The 23,158-nt window shown below is 47.2% G+C and overlaps 1 protein-coding gene across 8 annotated transcripts in view; it reads right to left on the reverse strand.

Annotated features, from left to right (window-relative positions):
• The window catches only part of Pknox2 (PBX/knotted 1 homeobox 2), a 262,649-nt gene that overhangs the window by 51,564 nt on the left and 187,927 nt on the right, over positions 1 to 23,158 (reverse strand). For all 8 annotated transcript variants that reach the window (XM_060371696.1, XM_060371701.1, XM_060371692.1 and 5 more), the window contains one exon: positions 15,450 to 15,589. In XM_060371696.1, coding sequence (XP_060227679.1) covers positions 15,450 to 15,589 — 140 coding nt within the window. The remainder of the gene's footprint in view (positions 1 to 15,449; positions 15,590 to 23,158) is intronic.

Consider the following 23,158-nt stretch of genomic DNA (forward strand, 5'->3'; position numbering starts at 1 on the left):
TAGCCTCTTGAACTCACACTCAGCCTGCCTAGGTCTTTCCACTTAAGTAAAGGACTGGCTCATCCTTGTTTAGAGGGCCTGTTGCATAAACTACCGGGTCCCAAGGCTGTGTACTGGGCTTAGAGCAGTCAAGAAAGAGGGCCAGCATTTCAGGTTTGCTCCTGTGCCTCCCAGCCCTGCCCGAAGCTCTGCTGTAGCCAGTAAAGAGCTGACAAAGAAAAACAATGGGCGAATTTGGCTACCCAGCTGAAGACAAAGAGAACATCAGGTGAAGGGGTTAAACTCCAGTATAAGTCTTCATTTGCAGCCTCCAATACTGCAGCATATTATAGTCTAATCTAACCTGATCCCAGTTTAATGCAAGATTCTCCTGGCCCTGAGTGGAATACCAAAGAAAGCCTCAGTGGCTGTAATTTAAGCAGAGCCCTGCAGTGGTTTAGCTGAGGGCCATGAAAGGCAAATTCCAGACGGTGTTATGAATTATTGCGCCTTATGAACCTTCCTACTCTCAACAGATGCCTGCTGCCATTTAAACAGCCACTAGATCAATTAGGAATGAAAGGCACAAATCGACTCTGTACAAGGGCACTAAATTACCAGGAACTAATAATCCGAAGCATCGTGCCAGGTGGTGGGGGTACAGCCCGTGCCCCAACCCACAGCAGCCATTCGGTCACTGCGCGTTCCTTCCTCACTGGCTGGAGGGAGGGTGGCCAGCTACCAAACAAATGGTGGAAGGATGCTGGCGTTGACAGCAGTCACTCCATAGAGCAAGTGTTTGTCCTAGGCCAGCATGTTTGCTTGGCTATGTGTGCATGTGATACTGTGTTCATTCAGTACACAGGCACACAGAGCTGTGTACATGAAACCGGGGGGCCGGGTTTTGTATGCCGTGAGTCTAGCGTATGCCTTTCCCCGTATGTAATATATGCAGAGTTGTGTTTTCTGTGTTGGAATTCAGTGCTCCAGCTACATGCATATTGAGTCGGAGAGGTTTCCTCTGCTCCAACTCTTGCCTCCGCAGGGAGGAGCAAGCAGCTTTCCTTAGAATGGTCAGGGAGGGCCTCTCTGAGGAGGTGACATTTAAGTTAAGCCCTGAATGATGAGGTGGCGGCCATGCAAAAGGCTGAGGAGAGGTGTTACCAGCAGGGGGAGGGAAAGCAAAGTACTCGGTGGTGGCTGACACAGCCAACTGTAATAGTGAGGGGGGCGGAGTAGGAGAGGAGCAGAAAAGAGGTGGCTGACAGAGCTGCAGGAGTCAGGTTATGAAGTACTTAGTGGGCCCAAGACAGAGACACAGAGCCGGCTGTTCAGGGGCGGGGGTGGGGCAGAAGGTGGTGTCAAACACATACCCTCCTCTGCAGAGCCACTGTTTGGGTCTGTATCACAAACCTTCCACTTGCAGGTGTCAGGACTGCTTAGAATGGATGTGGGTTGTTTTGTTTTGTTTTTTTGGTTGTTTTTTTTTTTTTATCCTCTGGGAATATTTTCCCATCTTTCATTACATTTCTTTATTTAACTTGTTTGTTATTGGGGGTGTGCACATACAGAGGTCAGAGGACAGCTTGCAGGAGCTGATTCTCTCTAGCTACTACCTTGGAAACTTGGTTTCTACCTTGGCTACTACCTTGGTTTCCCTGGGCTGAGCACGGGGCAGTTGAGGAGCACTGTCAGCACCCAAAACCCCCCTTCTCTGATCCCACCCTCCCCAAGCTCCTGGAACTGCCTCATCCCCCTGACACAGTAACCCATCCTTGGGTGCCATGCCAGGCGTGGATCCCACAGAACCCCACATGCTCTCCTTCTATCTCACACAATGAACTAATCCCCTCCTTGCATGGGGACAGCTAAGGCTACATGACCTCTGAGACAGATTCAAGTAACCAGTGACCCTGATGGGATCCAGGGCTGCAGCCACGGCCTTGGGACTTCCCTAAGACGGTCCCCAGAGCATTTACAGATGAGCCACCTGTGCCTTTGGCATTTGCCTGACTAAGTTTTGATGTGTATTTTCTAAGCTGCTCTCCCTGATCCTTGCATACGTGGAGAAGAAGCCACAGCCCCTGTGGGGCCCCATGGAGGAGTATTCTCTAGCAGCTTCTGTGTGTGGAGAGCTTAAATATGGAAGGGTCCGTGGAAGCTGATACCTAAGCAACCCGGATAGAAATGGCTCTGGGATGGAGCAGGGGAAAGAAAGTCATATACATGTACATATATATGACCTTGGTTTTCAGCCTGTCAATTTGTCCAGTCAAAATATTTGTTTTTCAGTGCTGGTGACCAAACTTAGGGTTTCATGCCTAGGAGACAAGTGCTTTCCTAATGAGCTACATATGCCCAGCTCAAGAACATGGGTTTTAAGGAGCCCTTCTTCCTGCTGTCCAGGTTCATTTGGCTGTGCATCAACATCCTTCAGAAGCTTGAAGCAGGAGTGTGGGAATTTAGTCCCCAGGGCCCGGGGGATGAACAAGATATGAGAGATGGTCATTAGACTTTATTTCCAAAGAGCAGAGCACATTTGACCTCCACGGGAGCTCACCTTCTCCCTCCCCATCCCTTCCCAACTCTGTTCCCCACAGGCCACCTCCCTCCTGACCGCCTCCTCCACCCCAATCTCTCTTAAGCCGTTCAAAATTTGGAGGAAATAAATCTCACTGCACTAATTCAGTGAGAGTTTGAGCCTCGTCAGTGCAGAACAAATAAAAGGAGTGAACTGGCATGACATTTTACTGCAGAAGAGAGGTCGTTTCCAGCCACTAATAAAAAGGATTTGACACAGACTAATAAAGAGAAATGAATTTCTCTAATGGCCTAATTTAGCACATTCAGCACTGTGCCTCCGCCTGGGTGCTGGGAGCGCAGACAGAGGCAGGAGGGCGGGAGAGACAAGGCTAGTTCTGGCAGAGGGGAAGAAGGGATGATCTCAAATAACATTTTATTATTTCTTTTCTCTCTTCTGAGCCCCCAGCCCCACCCCCACCCTCATCACCTCTCCCCAGGAGCATTCGAACTAAAATCAAGCTCAAGGTATGCAGTTCCTGTTAACGATCCAAAGAAATAAAGAAGCCCTCTCCATAGAATTGCAGCCTTGTGCTAGCTTAAGAAGGTGATTAAACCGGATGCGTTGATTTCTACAGGGGCTTAAGCCATCGTTTGGTTTAATTACTTCTGACACTTCTGCCTTCGTATTTTCTACATCACCCAAATATGCTGGTCAAGAGTGCCCATTGTGGGGCTAAGCGGGTGGGACTGCTGTCCCCAGGGACAGCAGATGGATCAGACATGGACAGGAGGCTGGCTGAAGCCCTTGGCAGAAGTGCTCACCGCTCCCTCTGCTCAGCAACTGAAAGGCTCAAAACCCTAAGACTCAGACAGTCCCTCTGCCAACACCAAGACTGTTTTTCAGGGTTGGAAGTTGCTTCCCCTACCTCTGAGGCTTCTGAGAGTCGATAAGAGTTCACAAAGCCCTTTCCTTCCCCTTGCCACCACCACCCCCACCGCCCCCGCCCTGCCCGCAGCTTCAAGGCAGGTTCAAAGACTGTGATGAGTTTCCTTAAAGACCTGGAACAGAGACCACAACTTTCCTGGCAGTCTTTCACACTCTAATCTGACTTGAAGCTCCCCTCTGTGGCTGCAGCACATTTCTCCTTATGAAGAGGACTCAAGAAAAGGCAGCTGGGCCTTTCCTGTATCCTTTTCTTCCTCCTCAGACAACTCAGCTTTTAATTTAAAACTTCTTTTTTTCCCTACTTATTGGAGAGTAGAAACAGAATGGGAAAGAATGCAAACAGCTTCGGAGAGACTGGGATACAAAAATTAAGAACAACAGTGTCAGACTAGACACATAGAAACAGGCCACTGCAGATTGGGTGGGGCTTAGGGATGGTCCCAGGCCTTCGGATATTAGTCTTGGTGCCTAACCCTGTGATTCACCGTCAAGCTCTGTCCCTTCTGAGTCTCAGCCATCTCTCTCCTTGTGACCTTGACCAGGCTACAGACCTCAATTATGGGTCCAGCCACCTGATTGGCTGTCCACCTCTCCCTCCCTAACATCGCCACCCACTGATCCTCCAGACTCCGCCAGTAGCCTTCTCTGGCCAGACTCATCCTGCTAAGGTATAGGCAGTGGGAGCCCAGGCTCAGTGCCCACTCCTCCCAGAGTCCAGGGTTCCTTCCAAAGAGGACAAGGTAGTGAGAGCCTTTCCCTGATAGGACAAGATGATGACCAGAGGGTGGAATGGATGATGTGTGATAGAGATTTCTGCATGGAAGCAATCTAGCAAGAACAAAGTCAGAGACAGGGTCAGCCTGCTCCAGAAGACACTAATCTGTTGGCCAGAGGGCTGGCTGGGCTGGGACACTGAGGGTGGGGCTGGTACTCTGTACTGCTTACCCTTTTTGACACCCATGGCTGCCAAAGGCCTGCCTTCTGGGAATCTCTACCCAGGGGCTGGCATTGTGATGCCTTATTGCTAGTATCCCCGTCCAGAGAACACTGAGATCACAGAGACAACATCCCAGAAGCCACTGTTCCAGTTTCCGGTTGCACCCTGGGCTCCAGTGATTCCTTGCACCCGAGCTTTCTGCTCCCGCTCTCCTTCATGCTCTTCTAATGACTGGCAGAACCCAACTCCACACACGACCTGTTCTGTGAAGACGCTCAATGGTTCTCTCTGACAACTGGGTTGTCTAGACACCCCTTCATGGTCATCACACCAAATGCTATGGCTTCACCCAGTTCAGGGTAGGAAGCAGGGTAATTTGGAACAAATATCAGACTGTAGAGACAGACAGTGATGAGATGTTTGAGCAGGTTACAGAACATCTTTGAGCCTCAGTTTCTACTTTTATTTAACAGGGATAATCCCTCCCATACGTAATCAAATGAATTAAATGAAGAAACACAGATAGTCTTTGGCACTGAGTAAGCTATCGATTAATATTTGTTTATCCACTCCCACATATGTGGACTCCTTTATGCAAAGCAACACTATACTATCCACTTCAATATATTTATTTATCCTTGTCTGCTGTCTCCTTTGGCTGGAAAATGAGCCCACATGCTAATTTCAATAGAGGCTCAGAAAGAGAGGGGAGAGAGGGAGGCGCCTTGTCATTTTTCAGAATGCAAAAGCACCTCTATTCTTTCCTTCTTCCCTTCTTCCTTCCCCCCCTCTTTTGAGTGCACACATGGAGGACAGAGATCGACTTCCTCTGTGGAACTCCACTTTACTCTTCCACACACAGTCTTCTGCTGAGCTTAGTGCTCATTGCTTCAGCTAGAGTGGCTGGTCAGCAAGCCCTAGAGACCTGCCTGTCCCTCTGCCCTACCCCAGTGCTGGTGGTTCCTTACAGTCAGGCACTGTGACACCAACTTTCACGCGGATACTGAGGGGCTGAGCTCAGGTTCTCATGCTTGAGCATCAAGCTGGGCCATCTTGCCAGACAGACATCACGCTTCCAGTGTCTAGGATCCCCTTTCTAGTTTTCTGATGGATTCTTCTAAGCAAGCCGTATGTGAGGGGCACAGCGTTTTCTGCTGTCCCTCTGATGACAGTCACTCACAATAGCCTCTTGGCAGTGATGTCTCCTGCTCTCTATGCTGCTTTTGAGTTATTGAGACAGGGTTTTGCTATGAGTCCGCAGGCTGACATTGAACTTATGATGTAGCCCAGGCTGTCCCTCAAACTCCAGCAATATTCCTGTCTTAATCTCCTGAATGCCGGGCTTAAAGTCATAAGTCACCATGCTCAGCCAAAGGTCCTTTATTTTCTTTAAAAAAAAAAAGTGTTAGCAGTAAGAATTTTCCTATGACTCCGATTTCATTCTACTAACCATAGCTTTTGTACACAGAACCATCTTCCTTACTGCATGCTGTAAGGAACTGCTGTCTGTGACCCGGTAACTTTCTGAATTTCCAATGAATGTAGAGATAGAGAGTGGCACTAGCAGGGGATCAATAAAGCTTTGACCACTGATGAATGGGAAGACTCAAATGAGGCAAGCAGTAACCACAGAGACAAGGTTTCTGAGACAGGAGACTGAAGTTCTTTCTGGCTTAGGATCTGCCGTTACTGGGCAAGCTCGAATCAGATTTAGCCATCTGACAGCTTGTGGACTCAGTTACTGCAAAAGGACCCGCTTCTGCCGGGAGTATGTGGGTGGGGAGGGGTGGAAGGTCTCGGGGCTGGGTGTGAAAAAAGGTGCGTGTTCAGCTTCTACTTCTTCAAAAGCACCAGATGGAGGGAGGAGAGCAGGGTGGGGAGAACAAGCCAGAAGCCCCTGGTTGGATGTATTTTTACTTCAGGTGTGACGTTGAAAACATGCAGGATTATTTTTAGTCCTGCCCAGTGGGCGGTATGCTCGCCTGGGTTGCCTTGGAGAGGACTTTTTCTTGTTACTAAATTGGAGCTGCATCTGTTAGGGTTCCTGGGCTGGAACCCAAATCTCTTCCCCCCAGGTGGGTGGACGGGGAGTGTGGGACCCAGGCAGGTCATAGTCTTATCTGTATTCCTCCGTCTCTATGCACATTTGTGTACATGTGCATGCACACACACATAGAAAAACAGAGAGAGAGACACACACACACAGGGAGAGACAGAGAAAGACAGAGAAACAGAGAGGGAGACAAAGACACACACACACTTAGAGAGGGAGAGGCACATCAAAAAGAAAATCAATATGAAATCTCAATTGTGGATGCTAAGTCCAGTCTACAAGAACAAAAATCTGAAAAACTAAAAAACAAAAAACAAAAAAAAAACCTAACATGGCACTCCTTCCCCACCGTGAAAAGCACAAGTAACAAGCACTGGAAAGAACTTGCTTTTCTGAGATTAGGCAGCTAATGAGGTCTTCTATCCTGGTCTCCAGAAATCCATCCACTCCACAAACAGGCCATATTGAAGAAGACCCGATTAGGGAGGTGAAGGGAGTTCTATCCACTTCACCTTGGTCACTGGCAGGAATTGAGCACCCATTCACATGCATTTGGTGGCACTTGTTGAACTGTAAAGAGCTCTTATCAAACACTCTAATCCACCCCTATGCCCTTAACACACCCATTCTACTGAAGAGCAAATTGACATGCTATGTGCTTGAATGATTTCCTCAAACTAAGAAGTGATTTCAAACTTACAACATGGATGTGGAGAACCCAAATACTGAACTCTTCCCTCTCACCCATGCAGTAATTTTGATTGTTTTTACATTTATTTATTTAAGGGGATGGGTGGGTGTACACGGGGAAGTCAAGCGACATCTTGCAGGAGTTGGTTTCTCCTTGTACCATGTGGCTTCTGGGGACCAAACTCAACTCATGGGGCTTGGCAGCAAGCACCTTTATTTGCTGAGTTGCCTCACTGGTCCCCACCTTCTCCCTTTTCTTCCACCATCCTTGAATCTTGTGTATCTTGGGGCTCTGTGTATCCTAAAGCATCAACACTTTGTGCCAAAACAAGAAATCTCTGTTTTATCAGATAGGTTTCCAGAAGTACCTCTTCTGCCAGTCACATTTCTGTATGGGAATGTGACAGGGCTACAGCATTTACAGAGCTCCATTTTCTCACTGAATGTCTACTCTGTGGAGTAGAAAAGCCTTTCGAAAGAGGCTCTGTGATTTTGCTCAGTGATAAAGTCAGAAGCCTGAAGCCTTAGTCTGTGTTCTTTCCACATGACCATGAAATGGACCACTGTCTAACAAATGCAGAGCATCACTGATTAAAGGAGAAGTGGGCTGGCTCAGCTGAACCCCGGTGAAAAGTCATTTGAAACAGGAGCTCTAAAGCCCCAGTTCGCTCCTCTCTGACCCTGCTCCCCTCCCCATTTGCACTATCAGGGAGACACAGTACTGGCTACTTTCCCTTTTGTAAAGAGGGTCAGTGGACTGAGCATCACAGCTGTAGCCTGTTGTCATTGAGGTCTCTGTGTACCAAGCAGTGCACACACTTGTGAGGATCCGTTCACTTTTGGGGTTTCTGAATTCCTGGATCTCTTATAAGTAAGCTGTGTCTTGGTGGGATGAGGGCACAGTCTGTGGACAATTCAGCTCTACGTAGACTAGGACTAATGGTAGAGTCACAGCACTTACCACCTCTGGGCATAGTACTGCACTGGCTTTCCAATAACCTGTGCAGAAGCTGAGCTTGGGCCAAGTGCCTTCAGACCAGTGGGAAGAGGATAGAACAGGCTCCCTTTGGAACTCAAGAAACTAGAGCATGCTATCACTTCCCAGATAATGGCTCCAGTAGACCGGAAACCCTGATGACAGCCACTAGCTAAGATGGTACTTTCCATGCCAGCAAATCCAGCTGCTTCAGAGAACATGGAATGGGCTTTAAAGTTTTTATTTCATAAAGCCTAGCCAAGGACACAGCCTGGAACATCTGTTCCTTGTACCTAGTACTTCAGAGGCCTTGGCCTAGAGCTCTGGTCCCAGTTTCTTCCTTGGAATGGCTCCATTTCTTTCATGCTATTCTCAGGCCACCTAACCCAACACATTCCATAAAGGACCAAGCACAGCACCAGAAGACAGAGAGTTAAGCTCCAGGGTCATTTAGTTGTAGCCAGAACACTCTTTGGTCACAGGGTGGACAAATTCCCTCAATGATGCATCGTTAGGAAGTGGCAGTTCCCAGGGTCCTGGCCAGGAAGCTGAAGAGGACAGTCACAACAGGACAACCCCACCCCGCTGCTTGTCTAGCCTGATCTTGGGGGCACTGACTTCCTAACATCTCTCAGCCCAGCCCCTGGAAGGGCAACTGTGATGCCATTCTCTCAGGGTTTGCCTCCCTTGGGAAAGTGACTCTCCCACACAGGACAGATGCATTAAATCAGATGCTTGGATACTTTTTGGAGCCCTTATTCTGCGCCAAGTTTATATTTCAGCTACTTTCTATGTCCCTCCCCTGCCCCTCCTCACATTTCTTCTTTGTAATGCCTTCAGGACTTAACATAATGCTTTACATAGACACCGTACACACCAAAGAAATGCTTGAGTGAGAACCATTTGATTAGGAGGCCCTTCCCATCATCAGAGCCCTTGCCCTTTACTTCCTAGCCTGCTCACCCTGCTTGCTCCAATGTCCAAGAGCAGATGACACCTACCAAGAACATGTACCAGGTATGTATGGGGGAGGGGGTCATGCGCGCTCCTACTTGCCCATGCATGAGGCAGCCAGAGGTCTGCGTCAGATGTCTCCCACTTCTAGTCCTCACCTTATTTTTTGAGGCAGGGTATTTCACTTGTCCTGAGCCTAAACTGGCTGGCCAGGGAGGGCCCAGGACCTACCTGCTCAACCAAGAAGCCCCTGTGGTTACAATAGCCTTGCCCTGTTTTTATATTTCCTTTCTTTCTTTCTTCTTCTTCTTCCTTTTTTTTTTTTTTTTTTTTTTTAGATCTAAAATCAGATCTCCGTGCTTGATCTGCAAGCACTTTATTCTTGAGCCACTCCCCACTCAGGTTCTTTCCTAAGCCTTTGCCTGTGCAATCTAATCCTCGTGGCAGCCCTGATGACGAGATAGTATGACTTTCACTCTCATTTACAGATGAGAAAGCTGGGACACAGACAGACTTAGTGCCCGACTGTAGAACCAGCGTGCAAACCAGGCAAGTGCCAAGGCTGTGGTCCTAACTCCTAGGCCCACATCACCAAATGCTTCAAACAGAGTAGGCCAAAGCCACACAAGCCGGGCCTATGCTTAAGACCCTCCAGCCAACTCAGCACGCACTGCCCTCTGCACTGGGCATTACCTACTGTTATGTAACTTTATCCTGGGTATTAGTGTTTTCTTTTCTACAGTGGAGAAAATGGAGGCTCTGAGAGATTAACTCACCAGAGGTGACAAAGTTAGTTATCACCACGTCTATTTCTAGAACATTATTCTATTTCCCCTGCCTAGCATGGGTTGCTAAGCTGAATTTGCACCTCCAGCGAAAGGGACTGTGAGGATCAAGCCTCAGGATTCGGTGACCTTTAGGATGGTCTCATGGGAGTGATCAGACCAATGCTCACTGTCCTGTTTCCTCCCTTCCCTGACAGGTGTGGATTTGAGTGGAACCCTGTCTGGATGCAACAGGGATGAGCATAATATATACATAGCACCATTAGGAATTCACCTTGCTTTCTTGAGTGACAGTTGGACTGTGAGATCTCAGGGGGTAGAGAACTCCGGGGTGGAGGCTCCCGGCTGAATGGTTCATGGGAACTGGGGGGCTGATTTGAAGTCTCAAGCATGCACTATGCAAAAGCCAAGATTCTAAGACAAGAGAGCAGAAAAAGAAGATGAAAGAAGGGTTTGAAGCAGGGCTTCTGGAACTGCCATGAAGGAGTTCCATCACCAGCAAAGGCTCTTAGACGAGGCTGGATGGTGAGAGCTGGCTTCCGCAAGCAGACGGAAACAGTACTGTAGAATCCCCTAAAGAGAAAACTCTCTGTCTTTGGGGTTCAGGTGGAGCACGGTGCTTATATCCTTACACAGACCCTTCCCCACCATCAGCACTTTCTGAAGCATTAGGTCATTAGAGAGAGAACATTTCCAATTAAGATTCCAGTGTTAGACCTGAGGGGACAGAACCAGGAGTGTAGGATCAAGGCTACTCCACAGAATCTGCTCTCGGGATTATTTCCCTTCCCCCATTTGTAAATAGAGACTGTGTCTGTGACCTGGCTCCTCGTATGGGGATTGCACTTCACGCTGGCAAGGCTGAGTCCTGTCGATTTCTTTCCAACTCCTCAGTAGCAGTTTTGAGTGGATCATGGAAGGGGCATTCACAACACGGAAATTGGCAAATATTACAAATCACACTCCTTGCTTCTCCCCCAAGGCAACTGCCAGCACACCAACCTACGGCCACCGTTTATTTATGGGGTGCTGTCTAACCTATTTAATTAATCCCCTCAACAAACAATTCAGCACACTCTTTGCCCAGGCTGCTAAGGCTGATTTGTGTAAAGTGCAGGCGACACTCACTGAGCAAGACAGACAGGAACCCAACCTTGTCCTCATGGAGTTAACAGTCTAGTGAGTGGAGGGCACAGAAATGTTGATCCAGATGTTAATCCACTTAATTGTCTGAATAATGGCACAAAGGAATACAGGGTAGAGGAGTCACCCTCTTCATCCGATCCTGCAGCTGACCCCAGTGATTTTTAGTGGGGAAGCAAAACACAACTGCGTTACTATTTTCTTGCTATTCAGGCCTCCAGCCCACATTTATTTAACACAGGTAACTTCAGCACTGCCACTGGGTCACAGCTCTCAAAGAGGTTCTCGCAGCCCTAGGAGGGACGGCCAAAACCTTAGCAGAGCACGCTCTGCAGTCACCCTCCTCCCCCACTTGCACCTGGCCAGCCTAGCTCCCTGCCACTCTTCTGCTCCCCAGGACATCGCGGTTTCCATGGGAACCCACACACTTCAAAGGGGAAGGAAGGAGACGGGAGGGGAGGAGGGGGAGGAATGCTGGATTAACCTCACCCTCTTGGCCCCATCTCTGCTCTGCATCCTAATCCCTCCGTCTCAAACCGCACCTGACACCTGACCACCCTGCAGCATGGCAGGTGGGCTGCTGCAGTCCCAAGTTAAATTTGAACTTCTCTGGGAGGAAGCATTGGAGTTGAGGTGTGGGTGTGGGGCTGAGAAAACTGAGGACCATCCAAACCTAAACCTCCTACTCCATGGGCCTCCCCTCCTCCGATTCCCTCTCATCATTGCTCCTGGGCCACAAACACAATTACCCAGGATGTGCATCCAATCATGGGATCTGCTTGGATTAGACTGAAATCATTAATCTGAGCCCGGGCTCCTGGTTGCCTTGCTGATTAGCCCAGATGATGCTCCGGTATGATCCAATTAAAGACAGGCTCTGCTCGGCCCCTCCCCCAGCTTCCAGATCAGAAGGGAACCAATACATTTCATTAACACTTCCTTATACACAAATAAAACCTTGGGGGCACTGGCAGGCTCTCTCCCCTTTGTCACACTGCCCCTCTGCCTGTCAGCAGAAGTCAGGGGAGGGGGCTTTCCCCATCTTTCTCCATCTATAGTCCTTGAAGGGGCCACAGGGAAGACTTCCAAAAAAGTAGTGCTGGGCACTAATCTGAATGGAAAGGGTCTTGTTACATTTATTGACATATAATGTGGACTCCCTGACGTGCTTTGGAACAACCAAAGTGCCCCCGGGCAGGCAAATCTAATTAAAATTACCGACCCTACAGGAGGCTGGGCATCTAAGCAATGGCTGCAGAGAGGGCTGATGGTACTAACAGGAGAGGTGTGAACAGAGGAGACAAGTCGGGGGCTCTGGGCCTAGAACTACAGAGCTGGGGAGTTGGGCAGTGGCATGGTGTTAGCTCCAAACTAGCTGTGAGGAGCCAGACAACCATGTTTGCCTAGAAGTCCCTTTATTGGATCAGATGGTTTCAAGTCCACCTTGGGCAAATGCTAAGGGTTTTGGTTGGCTAGCCCCGGGAAAGAAAAGGGGTAAGCAGGAAGCAGTGTTGACTGAGGAAAGGTTTGAGTCGTACTTCAAGTGACATGGTGGACAGGTGTCAAGGAGCAGTGTGCCACCTCTTCTGAAATTTGGCATGGGTGCAGCATGAGCCTGGTATCTTGAGAAAGACTTTGGAGTCTTGTATTTGGTGGTTAATATTTACTATTGATATATCTTTTAGTAACTGCTGCTGTTAATTCTAAACAGCTGTATAACCAAATCACCGCACAGAGACTATGATTTATTTAGTTAACCTAGAACACAATGCTGGGCAATTGTTACTCCATCCTAAACCTCCAAGCCCTCATAGTTTCCTAACATTTAGATTCACCCATTATACTTGCTTTTTGTCCAGTTCATTCTCCGCTCGTTTCCAAGACCTCACCTCCAACTCTTTCTCTCCCAGTCTCTCTCTCCTCTGCCTCCCACTGTCTGCCTTTCTCCTGTCCTCTGGCTCCTCCCCTTCACTCCTACTCCTTCCTGTTCATTGCTCAACATTGTGGCTGGTTGTTTCATTTTGGCATGTTTACACAAAGTTGAGACAGGTGATGCTTAGAACAAGTATCACAATGCAATGCCCTGATGGAAACCAGAGAGTGTGTGTGTGTGTGGGGGGGGAATCAGCATTTGAATGAACAAGGGTGAGGTGTATACATTCCAGAAGAACATTATACCAACACTGGAGTCCGTGGATCTCGCTGCAGTGGCCTTGAGAGGTGCAGCCCTGCTTTATGCCAGCCATGGTGCCAGGTGCTCCCAGGGCTCCCTTGTTGATGCTTACTAAATATGCTGCTTGAGTCTGTCGGGAACCTTCAGGCTCAGTGAGAGGTAGCACCAACCCTGGGTTTCCAGAAACTTGATTCCTAGCATATATCATGATTGGATGCACAAAGGTAATTATGTTTGTGGCCAAGGGGCAGTGATGAGAGAGGATCAGAGGAAGGAAGGCCGGTGGGTTGGGGATGGAGGCTTTGTTTGAACCATGCTCAGTCTGCTTGGGGGGCACCTTAAGCACCCTGGTGTTTTCTCCCAAAGAGCAACTATTTGTTTTACTTTATTATTTTGTGTGTATAAGTGTTCTGTCTGCATGTAGGCCTGTGTACCACAAAGCCAGAAGAGGGCATTGGATCCCCTGCAACTAGAGTTACAGACCGTTGTGGGTGCTGAGAATCCTCTGGAAGAGCAGCCAGTGCTTTTCACCCCTGAGCCATCTCTCCAGCCCCCAAAGATCCTCTCAATCAGAGGTACTCTCTGTGATCTATACTCAGCACACACCCCTTCCCCATGAATCTGAAATGATGCCTACGATCAGCCTCTAAGGTGCAAATGAATCCCCCAAACCATGTGACTTTCACATGTTGAATCCTGAGGTCTGGGTCAGCCCCAAGATGTTGTTTTTCCAATCAGCTTCCATATGATGCTCCATGGACCACACTTGGAGTAGTCATGGTCTAAACTGAGCACTACGAGGAAAGCCTGAGCCATCAGGCCACCAGGGGAGCTTGCAGAGGTCACTTTATTTCCTCTCCCTTCTCAGGCAGACACCTACATGAGTTACCCAGGCTCACTTATGGGCAGCTGTGTAAATCACTCTTTTCACTCCCAGGCTGCTCTGGCCACTGGCTCATCCCGATCCTATACCACAGCAAATTCTGTTTTTCCTGAAAGGGCTAGCCTACGTGTTTCTCCACCTGGCAGAGTCTCTCGCTCAGCCAGCAAGCCAGCCACAAACACTGCCTCACAAAGGAAGTCTGTCCAGCTGCTCTGAGTACACAATGGTGCCTTCTTATTTGCATATCTATTGGTTCCTGGGGTGACAAGTACTGATGTTTACCTTCCTACGTCACTCTCTTTCCCAGGAGTCTATCACAGTGCCTGCAATATTAATAGTAATTATTCAATAAGAGAGTATGAGGGAGGGAAGAAGGGACACTGAGGGAGGCAGGTTTGTCCTCCCTGGGAGTGACTGTGAACAGATAGATCCCAAAATTCTTTGGGTAGAGCCCTGCACCCACAGGCAGCTGGACCTGGCTTATTTTTTGCTCAAGTCAGGGACCAGGTACTCTTTTATTTTTATTTTTATTTTTATTTTTTTGCAGGACCTAGATTGGCATTAGAGGCAATCAGCTTATCTGAGTAACTAAAAATAATGCTGATGATAATGATAATAACATCACTAATTACCACCATTACCATGAAGGCATTGTCTTGGGGGTGTGGGGGGAGGAATCAATCTTCTTATTCATTTGTCTTCCTGTTTGCCTGTCTGGGTGCATTATTCCTTGTGTAATACTGCGTTACTGGCATTAGCTATGACGTATGCCTTGCTGGTGTATGTTGCGTTTGCTGCTGCATGGGAACATGGGAACCCGCACGGGTGAATGTGAGCCAGAGTCAATACATTCTTGTGAACAAACAACAATAAAAATCTCATTCAGACCTGTTTTTAGATAACCACACTCTCGTCCCCGACCACTCACACACAAGAACTAGAGTTGGTTAAGGCACCATGGGTATTTCCCTGATCTCCACTCACCTTCTCATTCAGGACAATGACCTGGGCACCAGGGCCCACACAGTCACACACCACACTTCTTGCTAAGACAGCATGAAACAGAGTGTGGCCCCAGTTTACCTGGAATGCTGACAAATTCACATTGAGAATTGTCTTTGAAGAGAGTTTGGTTGGCTGAACTGAGGGCTTCTGATGTTCATTAGGGCCCCATCTTCCCAGTTGAGACAGGAAGGGAGTCTTCATGGCTGATACTGCCCATACCTTCATGTCTATCACAGATACTTCCAGCAAGCAGAAGCAAACCCACAGTGGCCAGCGGGGGTGAGTGGATTCTGAGCTGAGGGAGGAAACTCAGACAAGCTGCTGCTGGCCATCATCATGATGAGCCTACCTGGCAGCCTGCCTTCTCCTATCTCAGCTAAGGCTTGCAGGAGAGTCTCCTACCTGTACACAGCTCTCTTGTCGGCCTCCAGCTGGGCCTGGGGGTCAATGGGGGCACTGGGCACAGGTGTGCTGGTGGTAGCTGAAGGTGCTGAGATGTGGACAGCCTGGGCCTTGGAAGGTGGCTGGGTAGTTGCTGTCATCTGCAGAGAGAAGAAACAGGGAAGGTAGATGGTGGAGTGAGGGGTCTTCCTTGGCTTGTCCTGGGCCAGGGAGGGAGATTGTGTGCAAGAGAGCTGCACATGGTAAGTTATATCCATTTATTCATTTGCTACTGTGGACAGTAAAGCAGTCTTTTCATTTTTTTTTTCCAAATGAGTATGTTCTAAAAAACAAACAAACAAAAAAGCCAACTCAGTAACCAGAGAATGGGTGCCCAACACTCTTAGAAAACAGAATTTTATTTTCTTTTACTGAGCTAGGGTCTCTTGTAGCCCAGGCTGGCTTAAAACTTGATATGTTGCCCAGGCTTACCCTGAATGCATGATCTTCCTGTTTCCATTTCCCAAATACTGGGATCACAGGCAAAGCTACTCTGTCTTGGCCTGAGAGATTGTTCTTTTTTTTTTTTTTTTTAATTTTCATCAATTACACTTTATTCATTCTACATCCCCCCATAAGCCCCTCCCTCCTCCCCTCCCAATCCCACCCTCCCTCCTCCCTCTGCTTGCATGCCACTCCCCAAGTCCACTAATAGGTCAAAAACTCAAGTGACAACACATGCTGGAGAGGTTGTGGAGAAAGGGGAACCCTTCTCCACTGCTGGTGGGAATGTAAACTTGTACAACCACTCTGGAAATCAATCTGGTGCTTTCTCAGACAACTAGGAATAGCGCTTCCTCAAGATCCAGCCATACCACTACTGGGCATATATCCAAAAGAGGCTCAAGTACACAAAAAGGACATTTGCCCAACCATGTTTGTAGCAGCTTTATTTGTAATAGCCAGAAGCTGGAAACAACCCAGATGCCCCTCAACTGAAGAATGGATGCGGAAATTGTGGTACATCTACACAATGGAATATTACTCAGCAATGAAAAATAAGGAAATCATGAAATTTGCAGGTAAATGGTGGGATCTGGAAAGGATCATCCTGAGTGAGTTGTCGCAGAAGCAAAAAGACACACATGGTATATACTCACTCATATAGACATACAACATAGGACAAACCCACTAAAACCTGTGTATCTAGAGATTGTTCTTAAAGCAAATGTTGTGATCTTTGCCCAGGAGTAGAAAGATAAAAATAACCCCCTCCCCCCCAAAAACCCCCCACAATATAATAAACTACTTCAATTATGTTTATGATTCTTTTATGCATAAGTGTTTTGACTACATATATGAATGTGTACCACGTGCATGTCTGGTTCTCTCCAAGTTCAGAAGATGGCAGTGTGTCTCCCAAAGATGGCTGTGAGCCACTATGTGGGTGCTAGGGCTGAACTCAGGTCCTCTGCAAGAGCATCAAGAGCGATTCACCACTGAGCCATCTCTCCAGCCCCTGTTTATGAGTCTTTTTGACAATAATGAGTTTGATTATATAACTTTAAAAAGCAGGGAAAAAAAGAGGCTGAATATTTTTCACTTGGACAGTTTTATTTGTTCCTTTCAGTTCAAGTCAAGAGGTAACTAACTCTCCTAGTAGTTTTGATGGCTCTGCAAGTTTGGCTTATGATCACTTGAAGATGAAGGTATTTTTTCTTGTTTATTGTTGATTTTGTTTTTGAGACAGGGTTTCTCTGTGTAGCCTTGGCTGTCCTGGACTCACTTTGTAGATCAGGCTGGCCTTGATCTCACAACAATCCTCTTGCCTGTGCCTCCCTGAGTACTAGGATTAAAGGCATTCACCACTGACTGAAGATGAAGTTTTTAATGGACAGTGAACAGATAGGTGCATGCTCTTGATCATAGCAAAAACTTTCAAAAAATGGTTTTCATAGCATGTTATAGGGGTTTGAAGGTATCCCAAAGCCTACAATTTTATACCAACCATACCAATTTCTTTCAATATAATACATTGAGTTTTCTGTCTAATGTTTCATTTAAATAGTCCAGTATCTTCAAAATTCTTGAAAACAATTATTACAGAACTTAATTCTTTTATTTTATATTTCTTTCAGTTAAATAGACCCCTAGAATAACATCAATACATCTGTATTATTCTCCTCTGTCTACCTATTCCTGATACCACGATAGCCCTTATCTCACTGGTCTTAGCCAGAATGTACATTTGTCGCTGGCTCTAAGGCCTTATTCACCAGCCCCTGACACTCAACTGACCATACTTAAATAAAAATGACGGAGTTTGACAAAAACATTTGACAAGAAGAAGAATAAATGAATAAATGAATGAATGTGCTTGGAAGGAATCAGGTATTTCACAGCTTGTGAGTTCATAATAGGATCTATGTCAGTGCTTTACAGAATAAAAAGTATTTTGTGAATAAATTAGGGCACACATTATTGCTGTGTGTGTATATCCCCAGGACATCAGCAGAGATCTTGCTTTTTCCAGTTATATCTCTGCTCAGGTACCACTTTTTAAAAAAAAAATCCAGCCACCCCTCACCCCACCTGCCCCTTGCTTTATTTTTCTGTGTATTCATCAACATGAACATAAACTATATGTATATTTAATTATTTTCTCTCTGCTCCTCTTTAAAACTCCACAAGGGCTCATAACAGTTGCATTCTGTCACTAGAAGGCATTAAATATTTGTTGAATCAATGAATTAATGAATAGCAGAGGAAAAATAAGACACCATAAAGGAAACACCTGTGTTTTACTATACTGTGTCATTTTTGTCAAAAAGAAACATCCCTGTCACTATGGGCTACATGTGTGAACTCAGTGCACAGGAGGCTTGGTGCCTGGGAGCCAGCAGACAAATGCTTGTCCCTTTATTAGCCTCTGACCTCAGACAAATCTCTTAACTTGCCTGAGCTCGTGTTTTCTCAACAGTATGCATTTAGGATTGGTGGTCTTTAAAGAGATGCTGCATGAAGGAAGAGTGAGGCAAGTACTGTGCTAGACTTCACAATGGAGAAAGAGGGCACACTTAGTTAAAATGGTGGTCACAGTTTCACTGATCTGTATACACTGCGGGCCAGATTCTCTCATCCCTCACCCACTAACAAAATTGTGTTTATTTGCAGGCGTTTCCAGAGTCTCTGCCACAGTAAGCACTGCTCTAGGCTCTTGGCTTACAAGAGCAGTGCCTGAAAAGCATGGAGAAATTGGCAAGTTCATTAAACTGGCTTTATAGGAAAATACAGCATAGTTAACTTCGGCAAGGCATCTCCCACTGTATGTAGCCTGGTGGACAATTGCATGGATTGTGAATTACACCTCACAGAAGACAACTAAAGGACAGATGTCAACATGGGGAAGTTTCTAGGCAAAGGCCACACACTTCCTTCTTTGGGTAATTTTTTTTTTCCCAACATTTTTCTTGGTGATTTAAAGGCTATCTGAGGAAATGCTCAACAAATTTATGGATGATGAGAAACTTGGACCCAAAAGATCTTTACAGATTTGGACAATAGGGCATACCTAATAAGATTGTTTTTCATGTAATAAGTTAAAATTGAACACTTCTAAAAGTAAAGCACAATCAATAATGTAAGTGCAGAACAGGGGATGCAGGGGTTAATATCAGTGCGTTAGTTGATGGCTTGCTTGATATAGCCAAGGTGTAATGAACAACAAAAACAAGCAAATCCCAACATAAACTAATGTTGTCTGAGCACGCATTAATGAAAGCCTAGAGCACAGAGTAATGAGGTTAGGATCCCGTTTTCCCTCGGATTACAGGAGTACATGAAGGTACATTCTGAGGACAGCTGACCTGCGTAGGGAAGGGATTCTGTAGTTTGTTACCTCACGAGTTTGAAGGCACCTAGAATGCGTAAGCAGGATTTGGTAACCAGGGGAAATGGGAAGACATAAGAGCCCCCTTTAACTATCTGAATGAGGTGATTATAATTAAACATGAGAGCTGTAGAATGTACTCTAGTCGTAAAGCAGGAGCAACTACATCAACACAGCTCATCCGAGGGTAAAATGTCAGTGCGCTGGTACACTTAGCCCACTAGGTAAATTGTCTGGTGTCCTTGAAGGAATCCGCAGAGGCCTTTACTAAGATGAGCGTCTAGAGAAGGGTGAAGGAGGTTCTCTTCTGTCTGGCTGGGGAAAGGCAGTGGAAGGCCCTGATGGGATAAAGATGAATGCTCAGAATAAAAATTAAATCAAAATCGGTCATTTGCAGATCTCCCAAGGGGCCCTGAGAGGCTCAGAGGGTGAGAGACCAGAGCTGGTTTGAAAGGGAGGATGACTCAAATTTATGTGGCTCATGGGGGCCTATCTAGCCAATTCTGCATTTCTTCAGGTTTGGAGGATGAATGTTTATTTCCAAACAGGTTTCTTTCGCTAGCCATTTCCAAAGACCTGGAACTGAAATAGGATCGGTCACCGTTCACAAGGTCAGAGACCCTACAGGGGAATGGGGGTGATCTGAAATCAGTTTTAGGAGGAGCAAAGTCTAAAGAGTGGGAGCAGGGGGAGAAGCTGGGTGAATGTGGGCAGGGCATGGCTGTTAAATGGCCTCGTGGAAGTGCCTGCGAAACGGATGATTGAAGTTTTCGGGAATTCTGCGAGCTGATTCACGTCTGGGTGTCTTGAAATTGGCCACGGTGGGAGTACTTACAGCAAGGAAACTGGTGAATGGTGCAAATCAGGGCAGAACCCTCCTCTCAAACCCATGCCCCAAGAGCCAGTTGCTAGTTTCTAACCAACACACTACTAATTCCAAGGTACTCCCCGGGTGACCTCCTTCCATTCTCCCTGGTCTGACAAGGGAAGAAACTAGCCTTACAAATCCACAAGGCCATGCAATACATTCACAGCTGGTCTCAAACAGGCCGCTCCAGACCAGGGTACTTCTTTTAAGGAAGGTCTACCTGTGTGGCCCACTGTGGACAAGGTTGGCGGTGGCACTGAGGCAGACAGACCGGCAGCCCTGTCCCTTTCTAAGCAGAGGAAGCTAGGGCACAGAGAAGGGGGCAGGCAGAGTTACGCAATGCCCTGAGGGCAGACTAGGAAATCAGAAAAGCCTCAGCAAATGAAGGCTGATGAACCTCCCATGGGTTTTAGGGACATGTTTTGGGACAAGGCTTAATCAAGAGAGCAAGATTGCATCTAGTAGACAGGACAAGATAGTGTTGGCTTTGGGGAGGCCTATCTATGTGATCCTTGACTCTTCTCTTAGCTGTGGGTCCTTCTTGGAATGAAAGGGCCAGTACCCGCCTGCTTCCCTTTCTTGGATATGATAATCACCAAGCTTCTCTATGTCTCCAAGATGGAACCAGCCCTGCCCAAATCTCAAAGCTCAGTGACTTCTGTCCCAATTCTTTCTTCTTCTCCTTTTCCTTCTCCTGCTCCTCCTCTTCTTATTTTTATGTATTTGGATGTTTTGCATACATGTATGTTTGTGTACCACATGCATGCCTGGTGTCTGCGGAGGACAGAACAGGGTGTCAGATCTCCGGGAACTGCAGTTATAGACAGTTATAAGCTGCTGTGTGGGTGCTCTGAAAAAGCAACAAGTGCTCTTAGCTTCTGAGCCATCCCTTTATCTCCCTGGTCCCAATTCTTCAGTGTCGTTCCCTGCCTGCCATCCAATTAATGGGAAGAGTCGAGGCTAACGAAATGCATGAATGGCTATACAATATCTAGGGAATCTAGGAGATCCAATTGTTCTGAAAGCCTTATCTTCCATCTTCAGGATGAGTAGAAGAGCTTCTGAATGGATATAAGAGAGGCCAGAAAGAGCCACTCTTGCTGTCCTCACCAGCACTTGTATGACACCTTTCCGTTAAATGCCTTCCTTCTCCACTTGTAGCAGGGAACAGCCAAAGTCCGTCAGAATCTACCCGAATAGGAAAAGGTTGATGCAGGCTTCCATGCAGATGAGCAATCCTGTGCAGTTTCTCAGTCCATTTGACAGACAAGAAACAGACATCCATGTAGCTGAAGAAACTCCTGGAGACCCTTGTTGCCTATGCCTGTCACCCAGTGAACCTCTCACACAAAATTTCAAGTCAATTTCTCCAACAATGATTGTGCTGAAAACACTTCTAACTCAGGTGGAGCCTAAGCAGAGAAGTATGGGGGGCTTATTAGCCCAAAATGGCCTACTGCTCTCGTGATTTTTCTCTTGGAAGCCACAGACGGGTCCTCTAGAGACCCTGAGCTTCAGGAAAAAGCTGGGTTAGGGCCTTTAACCCTGAGATCCAATCTGTGGTCAACTTCTATTTCCTACAGGATCCACTGAGACTTCTGCTCTGATACTCACAGAGATGGAGGCAGGTAGCCTTGAGTAGAGAACCACAGCAAAGGCTTCCCAGCATGCCAGAAAGGCACTTCGTATTAGGTAGAGCAGAGGTGTTCATGTCACATAAAAATAGTTTTGAATCTTACCCTAAGCACTGATGGCTGGGCAACTTTGCATACATAACCTTCCCTTCTGATGCTTTATCTGAGGAACAGGAGGGATATTTCCTACCCCCAGTCCCTGCTGGGAGGGCAGCTGTCCCTTAATGGTGCTGACAGAGATACCTGCTCTGTGCTTTCATGGCCTGGTAGCATGCTTCTGATTATTTGCCAGCTGGTTGCACTCTCCTGTCAGACTGGAGGATGCTTTACGGCAGTGGCCCGGTCTTATCTGTTTATTGTTGTAGCCCTACTGTCCTACACAGAGACTATCCAAACTCCATGGAATGCAGGAGAGGTGGGTGTGCAGCAGACAGGACTCCCCATGCAATGCTACCTCTCCGGCTGAGCCCAAATGCCTCGGGTCATAACAGAGAAGCCTACAGTCTCTGACCACACACTGACTGGAGCAGCAGGCACCCTGCCAAGGTCTGGAGCTAATGAATCTCAGCTGGATATGCTGAGGTGGGCATCTTCTTTACATTTGGCTCCGTCTGCCTTGGGCAGAGGTGGGACTTGGGCAAATTCTTCAACCTTTCTGATGCCTGTCTATAAAATGGGAATAATTTCTTTACACCTACAGTTAAAGGTTGCTAGAGTGAAAGGAGATAACACATGGCATAAGCCGCTGGGATTTAATAGGCCTCAGCATGGCAGTTGCTATTAATATAATCTGTGCATCTTAAAGCCTGCGCCCCACCAGCCGGCTGCCTCCGTTCTCCTCTGCAGATGATCAGCCCTGGGGTCCTGTGACATCAGTGTACCTCTGCCAAAAGAACCCACTTTGAAATGCTCCCTGGAAGTGGGGCAAGGATGAGCTTAGGAGCGGGATGACAGAAAGAGATGCCACCAGTCATCAGCTGCCCTCTAGGCCAGCTGACTCAGTTCCTTTGAGCCCCAGAAGGCCTCTCAACTGAACAGGGTGAATTCTACCTCTCCCTGTTTCTACCATGAGGACATACAGGACAGTGCATGGCTGAGTGTTTCTCGGCACTTTCTGGCATCACTTGCAGTGCTGGAGATGGAACCCAGGTCTTGCGCATGCTAGACACGTGCCTACAAGTTACAGCTTTGGGCCCCTAAGCATTGTTGATGCTTTCTTTTGCCAGTCTTCTATGCTTAGCCCATATCTTTACTTTATCAACACAGACACTTCTCCTAAGACACTTTCCCTTTTCTCTGAGCCCTACACCTGGCAGGAGAAAGTCAGGAAGAACAGTCC

Source organism: Meriones unguiculatus, chromosome 1 (genome assembly GCF_030254825.1).
Source record: "Meriones unguiculatus strain TT.TT164.6M chromosome 1, Bangor_MerUng_6.1, whole genome shotgun sequence".
Classification (NCBI taxonomy): domain Eukaryota; kingdom Metazoa; phylum Chordata; class Mammalia; order Rodentia; family Muridae; genus Meriones; species Meriones unguiculatus.